The sequence below is a fragment of the Sinocyclocheilus anshuiensis genome, unplaced genomic scaffold (genome assembly GCF_001515605.1).
Source record: "Sinocyclocheilus anshuiensis isolate Anshui unplaced genomic scaffold, SAMN03320099.WGS_v1.1 scaffold218, whole genome shotgun sequence".
Taxonomy (NCBI): domain Eukaryota; kingdom Metazoa; phylum Chordata; class Actinopteri; order Cypriniformes; family Cyprinidae; genus Sinocyclocheilus; species Sinocyclocheilus anshuiensis.
Genome location: NW_015547665.1, coordinates 843,875 through 855,460, shown reverse-complemented (window position 1 = coordinate 855,460; position 11,586 = coordinate 843,875). Strand labels below are relative to the sequence as shown.

The window sequence follows — 11,586 nt, the reverse complement described above, 5'->3', positions numbered from 1 at the left end:
CTCTTCTGCTCAACAAGGCTGCATTTATTTGATCCAAAGTACAGCAAAAACAGTAAAATTTTGAAATATTTGTACTATTTAAAATAACTCTCTATTTGAATATATTTTAAAATGTAATTGATTTCAAAGATTTCAAAGCAACATTTATCTGAAATAGAAATCTTTTGTAACATTATAAATGTCTTTATCGATAAATTTAATACTTGCTGAATAAAATATTAATTAAAAAAGAAGAAAAAAAAAGAAAAATCATACTGACCTCAAACTCATGAACAGTAGTGTATGTTATTAAGATTATGTATTTTAAGTTAGATGACAGTTACATCAATACATTACTATTTCTGCTCATAGTAACTCGTAGCTATAAGCATTGAATTATGCCTGTTAACTGGCATACAAATTGTCTTAATCAATACTTTAATTAAAATAAACTAAATGTCTTCTTCGGCGCATCAAAGGTTTTGCACAAGCTCTGGATTGCCAATTAATTTACAGAATGTTAGTCTCGCAAGTCTATTATTACTGCTTTTGCTGTATTTTGTATCAAATAAATGCAGGCTTGGTGAGCAGAAGAGAATTCTTTAAAAAACATAAAAAATCTTACTGTTCAACATCTTTTGACTGGTAGTGTATATTAAAATGGTTAATACTTCATTCAAATTAATTAAACACTTTTAAATAGACTGCAGCAATCATATTTTGCCACACATTATTTTGTTTAGTTCAGAATCGTGGGAGAATCGTGATCTCTATTTGAGACAAAAAAAATCGTGATTCTCAAGTTATCCAGAATCGTGCAGCACTAGTCGTGTTTTTGTTTTTTTTTTTGTACTTGAGTGCAATAAATTTTGGTTGAAAAAATGAGAATCGTGATCTCAATTCCCATGGAGAAAAATCGTGATTCACATTTTAGCAAGAATCGTGCCGCCCTAACATGATCCTTCAGAAATCATTCTAATATGCTGATGGTGTGAATGTGCTATGAATGGTGATGGTACATCTAACTGTATTATTGAAACTGCATTTGTAGCAATGCCAGCGGAAATCTGATTGGCTGAGCCGCATTCAAAGCCAGTGTAAAATAGCCGATAAACACATACCTGTGACCACACATCAGTTAAATTTTATATTACATAGTCTATATAAATATCATAAATGTATCTTAGTTAGAACTAATGAACTGTATCACTTGGCAGAATTTATTTAAATTGTATTTAATTTATTTAAATGTAATAAAATTTTACATTTTTGATTTTTGTACATTTATTGAGAAAAAAATTATCATTAATATTCTTTTATCATAATAATATATGGTAATGTGGGTTAATATTGGAAACTGATTTCAGAATGATATGATTCTACCCTTTTGAAATATTTTAATGTGCATATAATCTATAAACCTAAAATAAATTTCCTGAATACAACTTTAAAATTATAATATCCATTATATCTCAGTCATGAAATGTCATAATATGCTAAATAAGTGCTGTAAACAGCCACTGGGTGGATTCAGTAGGTGAAACACAGTAACACCTCATAGATGCTCTTTTATTGGTCTCTAAAGGATGTGGTGCATTTGTTGCCTTTTTAAATGACATTTTCATGATTTATTTGTTTGTTTGACAGGAATGGATTTTTCTTAAAGTGTCTAACTACATCTTCACTGTGATCTTTATGGCTGAGATGACTATGAAGGTAGGAAATTAATACAATATTGTTAATTGATTTAATAAAGGCAAACATTTTAGTTTAGTAACTTATAATACAATAATAATAAAAGGTAGATTCAGGTCAACATGCTCATGACTGATTATTATGTTGTTGGTGTTGTAGGTGGTTTCTCTTGGGCTGTATGCTGGTCCAGGCTCGTACCTGAAGAGCAGCTGGAATGTTCTAGACGGCCTGCTGGTATTTGTGTCTATTGTGGACATCCTGGTCTCTCTCGCCTCCTCTGGCGGGAACAGAATCCTGGGTATCTTACGAGTACTTCGACTGCTCAGAACACTAAGACCCTTGAGGTAAGACTCTTATTGAAGGTGTGTGTGGGTGTGTATGAATGTGTAGAAGTACATTAAGTCCTCTATTGTAGGCTGTTGTAATATTCTTAAAGGGGTAGTTCTCTCATCTTTCTTCTGAGGAACACAAAAGAAGATGTTTAGCAGAATGTTCATACTGCTCTTTTGCAATATAATGGAAGTGAATTGGGGCCTGAGCTGGTGAACTCCAAAAATTCTCAATAAAAGTAGTGGATACAACTCTGGCACCATATTTCAATTAATCTGAAATGGTGATGATGCACCACAATTTTGGCAACCAAAATTTAGGCGAAAATAAATTTTCGGCTTTGCCTGAAAAAGTTTTGGTGGGCCGAAATCGTTTACTGACACGGTTACAGAACAGCTGGATTGATGATACTGATTTCTCATTTTTAATCAATCTTCAGTTTGATGAACCAAGATCTTTTATTCTACAGTATGCTGTTTTCAGCTGATGCATGAACAGAAATTCACTAAACATTATATTTAGCGAGCCTATCATACAAAAATCCTGCTAAACCTTGTAGGGTTTTTTTTTTTTTTTACTTTTGATATTATTTAACACACGTTTGAATAAATCATGAAAACAAGTTTTTATTACAGCTACCATTTAAATGTTCACATTTCAACAAGGAATTGTAATAGAAACTTAATTATATCATTAAAAAGTTTATATAAAAACTGACCTGTGTGTAAATTAAATGCATACACAGTATATACAACTCAGTTTTTTATTAAATTATTAGTTTTTATCTCAGTTTCCGGTTTTAAATAAATTAGATTAATTAATTGATTATTAAATAAACTATTTTCTGTTTCATTTATCGGCTAAATGAAAACTTTAATTTCGCTTTCGGTATTTCGGTAAAAAATGAATTATGGTGCATCACTATTCTTAACTCGTACTGTAATTTTGTGAGGAGTAGACCTAAATTAATTTGTATATGCTAAAAATCTTTGCCAAAACTCTCAAATTTCATTTGCACTTCAAGCCAAAAGCTTGACTTTGATCAAAAGAAAAAAGAATGTAACCCTAAATTTTATAATGCTGCTGTCCATGGTGCTGAAACCACATTTCATCTCTTGTTATTGTCAGGAAACTATTCCGCTAGACACATCTGAACAAAACCGTGCAACTCTCAGACAGCAAGATATTCTGCTGAGCAGACTTACCTATTCATTTCAAGGCTAACACTAGAGAACATCTTGTCTCGTCAGCTTGTTGTGCAACACTCAGTCCTTTTATTAACAGCAGCTTTCTAGTTCAATGGTTTTGCATTGAGTTCAGATATTGTTGCCACACTAAATATGCATTTCTTTGTGTCTGTTTGTGTTATCAGGGTCATAAGCAGGGCTCCCGGACTGAAGCTGGTTGTTGAAACATTGATCACATCTCTCAGACCTATTGGAAATATTGTGTTGATCTGTTGTGCTTTCTTCATTGTCTTTGGCATTTTGGGAGTTCAGGTACACACACATTGCTAGTGTCTACATTTTTTAAAGAAGACAAAATCGGAATTCATTTCATTTTTATTCACTTTTATGAATGTTTATTTATTAGATCAATTGTTTGCTTTGTAATGAGCAGTTTATTTGTAATAATGCTGTCTAAATGTAAGGTGTTTTTCTTTTGTTCAGCTCTTTAAGGGGAAGTTTTATCATTGTGAAGGCTTTGACACTAGAAATATCACCAATAAATCTGAATGCCTGCAGGCTAAATGCAAATGGGTCCGTAGGAAGTACAACTTCGATAACCTGGGTCAGGTAGGACGCTCACACTCACTCACACTTACAGTACACACACACACACACACACACATATAGAGGTAGACATTAAGGGGGAATTCATGAAGAATTAATTATGTCCACTGGTGGCGTCTTTTATTAAAATAATCAACCTTCCCATTTGCCCTTTTTCTAAACCATCAAGCAACCCATTATATTTTAGATTCAGGTCACACAAGCACATTTCATCAGAATGACAGGGTTCTGGTGGACAGTGTTTCTCATTGCTCTTCTGTTGTTTCATATGTGAAATCTGTGCTATTCTTAGTTTAGACATGCAACTTTAATACCATCATGTAATTAATTAAATTATGTTTCACATCCAACATGTGCTTGATTTGAACATCAAGTGCTGACAGTTCAAACAATGAAAAATTTACACTACCGTTTTTTTGGGGGTCAATAAGATTATTATTTGAAAGAAAGTAATACTTTTATTCAGCAAAAATACATTAGATTGATCAAAAGTGACAGTAAAGACTTGTACATTGTTACAAAACATTTTAAATAAATGTTGTTCTTTTGAACTTTCTATTCATAAAAAAATTCCTAAAAATGTATCACAAATGTATCACGTTTTCCACAAATATATTATGCAGCACAACTCTTTTCAACATTGATAATATGATAATATGAAATGTTACTTGAGTACCAAATTAGAATATTAGAATGATTTCTGAAGGATCTTGTGACACTGAAGAATAGAGTTATGGCTGGCATCACAGGAATAAATTACATTTTAAATTATATTAAAATAGAAAAGAGTATTTCACAATATTACTGTTTTTATTGTATTTTTGACCAGATAAATAAGCATAAGAGACTTCTTTCAATAATATAAAATAATCATATTGACCACAAACAATACACTTAATGGAGAAAATTCAATTCAAGACATATTCTTTAAAGGGGTCATATGATGCGATTAAAATGTTTCCTTTCTCTTTGAAGCCCGCCGGCCGCGCCGTTCTCAAGCCCACCGGCCGTCGCTCAATCAGCATGCCGGCCTCCGCTCACTCTAGGCCGCCGTCACTTTTTTTTTTTTTTTTGCTGTGCAGTGGCTCTCAACTGAGCAAAATTGTGTTCATCTCACCTTCCCCTCAACATTGTACAGATATTCATGTTGACAGTGATACAGTAATTCTGTAAAATATTCTCTTATTCACATAAATTCATTTTATCTATGTTTTGCAGGCACTGATGTCATTATTCGTCCTGTCATCTAAATTTCGCACTGAAACACAGTGTCTCCCTGACATGGCTGCATCAACACTACTGCTGTTCCTGAAACCACGCCTTCTTTCTTTGCGTGCACATTTGGGCGGCATTATGCTAATATTTCTACATAGTGATGTAGACATGTGGGGGCGTGTTAGAACGAGCCGTTTTAGGTAGGCGTGGTTGACTTAACTTTTATAAAGAATATCTCTTTCTCTTTGGATTTGAGACTTTAGTCTTTGCAACTTTACAGATCTTCTTTATGCACCAAGAGCTTGTAACACTCCAAAGAGAAAGGAAAACTTGAAATCGCATCATATGACCCCTTTAACACTCTAAAACACTATTGCAATGGTATAGAAACCACCTAGAACACACTAGCAACTATATAGGATTTAGTACACTTGAGCAACTACATAGCAACACCCTGGCAACCACCCTCATCTCCCTATCATCAAGGATGTGAGATTTACACAAGTAAGTAATATTCACAATACCATTAGTGCACCATGTTACTGCCACAGTACTGTTTGTAAGGGTGCCCGAACTGGAAACTGAATTAGTTAGCTGTCTCAGGACATCACTTGCTCTCTCTCTTGCTCTCTCCCTCCCTCAAATGCTCACAAAGCTTGTCTCAAAGACACCTTGAGCAGTCTTGAGCCATGATGGATGTGGGGGGACGCTTGGCTGGACATTTATAACGTCCCTCAGATGACTCGACTGTTTGCTAACTGTGACTACACACACACACACACACACTGCTACATTAGCAATTTACTGCCCAGACAAAAACTGGGTCAGTGTGCTTGTGTTTGACAGGGACAACAAAGTAGCCTATACAGTGCACTAACAACACACAGCCTGCCCTTGAGTTATTTTCAATGAAACCTCGCATATCTTGTGAATATTAACAAGTATTCAGTTCAAATCTGTATTACAAAACCGACATTTTTAAACCTAAAAACTTGAGCGAGGATGTTCACAGCATCCTGTGATGCAAGATGAGTGTGAGTACCTGAATGACCTGAATACACCCTAATGAAGGTGTTCTATTGTTCTCTGTGTGTTTGTTGTCTTTTAGAGGCTCTGCAGAGACCGTACTATGCAGACTACTCTCCAACACGCCTCTATATTCACACATTCTGCACTAGCCATTATCTGGACCTCTTCATCACCATCATCATCGCCATTAATGTGCTCACGATGTCAATGGAGCACTACAGACAACCCAAGGTTTGGTGTATTACACACACACTCACACACACACACAGACGTCACTTCTGCAGAGCAATGACACTATCAATATGTTAACACAAACCTGTTTGTATTAATAATATAAATTAGTAATTTTTATATTTTCCATTTTAGTTTTGTTGTGTTCTAGTCATTTTTATTAGTTTTTTTAATCTTTTTAATTTTATTAATTTTTATTTTAGTTTTAGTAATTTTAGTTACCTTTAAACGAAAATGAGAAATTTTACTTTCACAACTAACTGAAAAAAACTTGCATTTTTATGTTCTATTTTATTTCTGTGAAAGTTTTATTACAATTAATTATTTTTTTTAGTCATTTTATTTTTAGTTAAAGATTGCACTGGTTCACTCCCATACTTCTATAATCAGATGTTATTCAGAGCGAAACAGTATTTAATATAAACAAATACAGAGTTATAATTGATTTTATGCATCGGAAATTGTTTGGACCATGAAAAATTGGAATTGCATAATAAATTGACATCAGATGGTGTTGAAAAATAAGAGGTATTGGTGATGTCAATCGAAAAGAAAAGTTTTTTCAGAGGCAGAGCAATTTATTACATTTTGATAAAAGATTTTGACAAAAACATATATTTTTTTACAATATGAATAACCTGCACTGATGCATTATTCAAAATAAGACCAGGACTGTATAAATAAATGGTCAATTTTAAATTTCTGTTGAATTGAGAGTTTAATATTCCAGGTGTCTGACTGTCTTTATTTGTGTCTGTGTTTCTCAGTATCTGGATGAAGGTCTGAAGTACTGTAATTATTTCTTCACACTGGTCTTTGTGATAGAGGCTGTGCTGAAATTGGTTGCGTTTGGCTTTAGGAGATTTTTCAAAGAGAGGTAAGGCTCCGTCATGTGGACACAATGCGGAAATACAGCATGTTTTCTAGACAGTAAGTTCACTAGTTGGTACATTTCTGATATTGACATTTCAGCACGGATCTGTTCTCAGCACAGTAGTCATGGATTTCAAGAAGCAATGAGAAAACAATTGCAATAAGTTTAGTTTCGTTTTACTGGCATGTTGCAGTTCAACTAAAATGCATCAATTATAAACTACTGTTCAAAAAATTAGGAATATATTTAATGGTATATATCACCATTGCTGATTATTTGAAAATACAACAAAAACAGTAATATTGTGAACATTATTACAATTTAAGATTATTGTTTTCTATTTAAATTATAATTTATTCCTGTGATGGAAAGCTGAATTTTCAGCATCATTACTTCAGTCTTCAGTGTCACATGGTCCTTCAGAAATTATTCTAATATGCTGATTTGCTGCTCAAGAAACATTTCTTATTATTATCAATGTTGAAAGCAGCTGTACTGCTTAATATTTTTGTGAAAACCATTTTTTTAGGATTCTTTGATTAATAGAAAGTTCATAAGAACAGCAATATAGCAGAAATATATTTTTTGTGACAATGTAAATGTCTGCTGTCATGTTTGATCAATTTAATGCATCCTTGTTGAATAAAACGAATCATTTATTTTAAAAAAATTAATTTCATTTAATTTAAAAGACTTTTACATTGTTACAACAATTCTATTTCAAATAAATGTGTATATTTATCTGTGATTTATTACACAAATAAATACAGGGATGACTTGCGTTTTCTCACTGCATCAAAATATGTGAATGTGCTTTTGAATTATTAACAACTTTTGAGACTATTATTATCTAGCGTAGTGTTAGTCCTGGCAGGTCACGTTAGTCAAGCTCGCATCAGCTGACTCTCAGCTGATCCCCATCTACCTATGGGAATACTACACCTATCTAAGCATTCATATATAAGGTCCCTCAGTATTATCAGCAGTTTTCGCATTGCTCAATAACTAATTACCCTTCTCCATCCCCAACTCCTCCTCTGTCAGTCAGATTCAGCCTTCTGATTCTCCTTTGAATCAGACTAATTCTAAAATGTGTACATAACATTATTGAACTTTAACAGTATCTGCAATACATTTATGTTGGTTCTGTTCTGTTTACCCTGGGGGGGTTATCCCTGCTCTCCCTGCTCTCATCCATGCTAGGCTGCATGGAGGCGCAGGGAGTTCTTGCCCAGAACAGAACGATACCGCCAATCCAAACTGTATGCTAATTGTCAATCATCTTTGACGATAGTGGTCCTGACAGAACTATTGTTATGCTGATTCACAGTTATATTTGGTGTAATCTCAAAGTGAGGATGGATGGTGTCTGTGATGCCGAAACTATCAGTGTCAAACTGCGTCTTGAGCCACGGTGCTTTTCCAACCCTCCTATAAAACATGAGTGTTGCACAAATATTTCAAACCTGTCAGTCATTGATTGAAATCCTGTTGCTCTGTCAGCATCGCATATCATGCAAACGTGAAAACTTGCAGCCCATGTTCTAATATAGTATCAACTCACTGACTGAAGTGCTATCATAGAGAAAGGTCACATGATGTCATGAATAATAATGAGACAAGGCCTTCTCTTAAAATAAGGCCATGCAGACTCATGAATAATTATGAGACACCTTTGTGACACATCCTGTGACGTTGACAGAGAAAAATAGCCCCAAAAGTCTATAAATTAATAACTTTCCTCTATAAATTAAAAATACGGGATGCTAGCATTCTCTTCCATTGTCTTTCCTTCGTGTTCCATGGCTCTTTAAGCTTAAAATAAAGTTTAAGAAAGAAAGAAAGTGTTAAAGCAAGACCTTTGCTTTAACAGTCTCAAATGGTCAAGTTTAGCTCTTTTCAAGAATATTAAATGGTTTCATAGGACCTTGTCTTTATCTCATTGGGTGTTTATGTCTTTTTTCTGTCAGGTGGAATCAGTTAGACTTGGCAATTGTTCTTCTCTCCATTATGGGCATCACACTTGAGGAAATTGACCTGAATGCCTCACTACCCATCAACCCAACCATCATTCGCATAATGAGGGTGCTGCGCATCGCCAGAGGTACCAAATACATGAAGACACACACACACAAGCTGTGACAAGTGAGAAATTAAACAGGGTACAATAGAGAAGTTTCCAGCTTTTCTAGCACCTCTAATAAAAATGGGAAATTTAAAAAGTTTTATTTACTCTGTCGCTCAAAGGTTTGGGGTCAGTAAGATTTTCTTTCTTTTTTTTCAGAAAGAAATTACAAATTTTATTCAGCAAGAATGTATTAAATTGATCAAACATGAAAGTAAAGACATTTATGCTACGAAAATTTCTATTTCAAATAAATGCTGTTCTTTTGAACTATCTAATCATTAAAGAATCCTGGAAAAAAATCACAAAAATATTAAGCAGCACAACTGTTTTCAACATTCATAATAATAAGCAATATTTCTTGAGCAGCACATCAGTATATTATAATGATTTCTGCAGGATCACTGAAAACTGGAGTGAAGGCTGCTGAAAATTCAGCTTTGCATCACAGGAATAAATTACATTTTAAAATATATTCAAATAGAATACGGTAGAGAATGGTAGTTGATTCTTTTTATATAGTGCTAAACAGATATGTATTACAGTTTGGGTTTGTGACAGTAATGTCAAAAGGAGATTTCAGTGATTAAAGATGAATGATATGTGATATAAAATTCCCTTTCAGTGTTGAAGCTGTTGAAGATGGCCACAGGAATGAGAGCTCTTCTGGATACAGTAGTTCAAGCTTTACCACAGGTCAGTAAGTTTATACAGTATGTCTTGTGGTACAGTATATGCTATTTGTATTGAGGAACTACTTCACAGAGACCGTATATGGCCCGAGATGATGGTGTATGTGGCTTTATTCTGGTGATGTTCTGGCTTTCTAGGTTGGTAATCTGGGTCTGCTATTTATGCTGCTGTTCTTCATCTATGCTGCGCTGGGAGTTGAACTTTTTGGCAAACTTGGTCAGTATACCTTTTATTTTCCATTATCATGCACTACTATTCAAAAGTTTGGGGTCAGTAAAACTTTTTAATGTTTTTTAAGGAAGTCTTTTATGGTCACCAAGACTGCATTTATTTAATCAAAACTCTTCTTCTTCTTATCAGTTGTGACTATTGTTATTATTATAGTATTACTGTAACAGTTGTGCTGCTCAGTAATTTTTTTTGGAGGGGGGGGGGATTGGGGAGTAAATGTCTTTACTGTCATGTTTGATCAATACAGTACAATGCATCCTTGCTGAATAAAAGTAATAACTTCAGAATCTTACTGACTTGCAGAGTGAATGTAGTTACATAAAATAAATTACCTTTGGAGATGAAGTATTAAAATAAGTTATTTTTTAAATCAGAATGCACTGAGGAGAATCCGTGTGAGGGATTGAGCAGACATGCTACATTTCAGAATTTCGGCATGGCATTCCTCACTCTGTTCCGTGTTTCCACTGGAGATAACTGGAATGGAATCATGAAGGTATTTTGCGAACCATGAAGATATTCATGCTGCATGCCATAAATGCGTGATTATGGAATGCGGATGTTTAATGTTAGCTCTTAATTAGACTTAAACTCACCTTAATGTCATTCCAAACCCAAAACTCAAATGTTTAAAGGGGTCATAGGTAGGGATGTGCAGGTCTAGTCGACTAAACGGTACAGCTCCTACTAGTCGACACTGAAAACAATAGTCGATTACACGATAGAAAAACAAAAGAAAAACAAAAAGATGATTTTATCATTCAAATTACCATCATTTTAATATTGCATTTAAAACGTTTTAAATAACAAGTTAAAATAAAACGTTTGAAAAATAATACATTATTTTTAAAAGTTTATCTGGGCGAAAACTACATTTTTACCTCAGACCTCACATGCGTTTTCTTCGTGTCAGTTGCAGTGAGTTCAAAAATGACCATGCGAAAGAGGAGAAGGTGTGGGATTATTTTGAATTAGAAGGAAACGGAAAAATTTTGTGTAAACTGTGTAATGTCAAATTGTCTTGATGCGTAATCATATTCAATACAGGCAGGTAGGCGTTAGCTTAGAGGCTGGCCAAAGCCAGCAAATGTCAATCACATCATTCACTACAACCCGTCGGTGCTGCGATCCCATCCGCGCCATCTATTCTTCTAACGAATACCCACTTCGGTGGTGGTGCGGGATGTCCAGGCGCTTTCTGAAACTCTATCAGCTTGCTTTTCGTTATCTCTACGTGCCTGCAACTTCAGTTACTGCCGAGCGCGGTTTTTTTCAAATGCAGGAATTTTATTGTTAATCGCCTCAGGTCCCGTCTTTCACCAGACCACGTTGATAATTTCACTGAACAAATAACACATGGTCTGAGTAAGTAAAATGGGCATTGTTGCATT

General features: G+C 34.4%; 1 protein-coding gene across 1 annotated transcript in view; it reads left to right on the top strand.

Annotated features, from left to right (window-relative positions):
- cacna1hb (calcium channel, voltage-dependent, T type, alpha 1H subunit b) overlaps window positions 1-11,586 on the top strand; it is a 66,487-nt gene that overhangs the window by 49,673 nt on the left and 5,228 nt on the right. Inside the window, exons 18-28 of the mRNA XM_016504845.1 lie at window positions 1,627-1,695; window positions 1,834-2,018; window positions 3,377-3,503; window positions 3,675-3,800; window positions 5,016-5,052; window positions 6,121-6,272; window positions 7,040-7,149; window positions 9,117-9,250; window positions 9,897-9,967; window positions 10,102-10,180; window positions 10,570-10,691. Of these exons, the coding sequence (XP_016360331.1) occupies window positions 1,627-1,695; window positions 1,834-2,018; window positions 3,377-3,503; window positions 3,675-3,800; window positions 5,016-5,052; window positions 6,121-6,272; window positions 7,040-7,149; window positions 9,117-9,250; window positions 9,897-9,967; window positions 10,102-10,180; window positions 10,570-10,691 (1,212 nt within the window). The remainder of the gene's footprint in view (window positions 1-1,626; window positions 1,696-1,833; window positions 2,019-3,376; window positions 3,504-3,674; window positions 3,801-5,015; window positions 5,053-6,120; window positions 6,273-7,039; window positions 7,150-9,116; window positions 9,251-9,896; window positions 9,968-10,101; window positions 10,181-10,569; window positions 10,692-11,586) is intronic.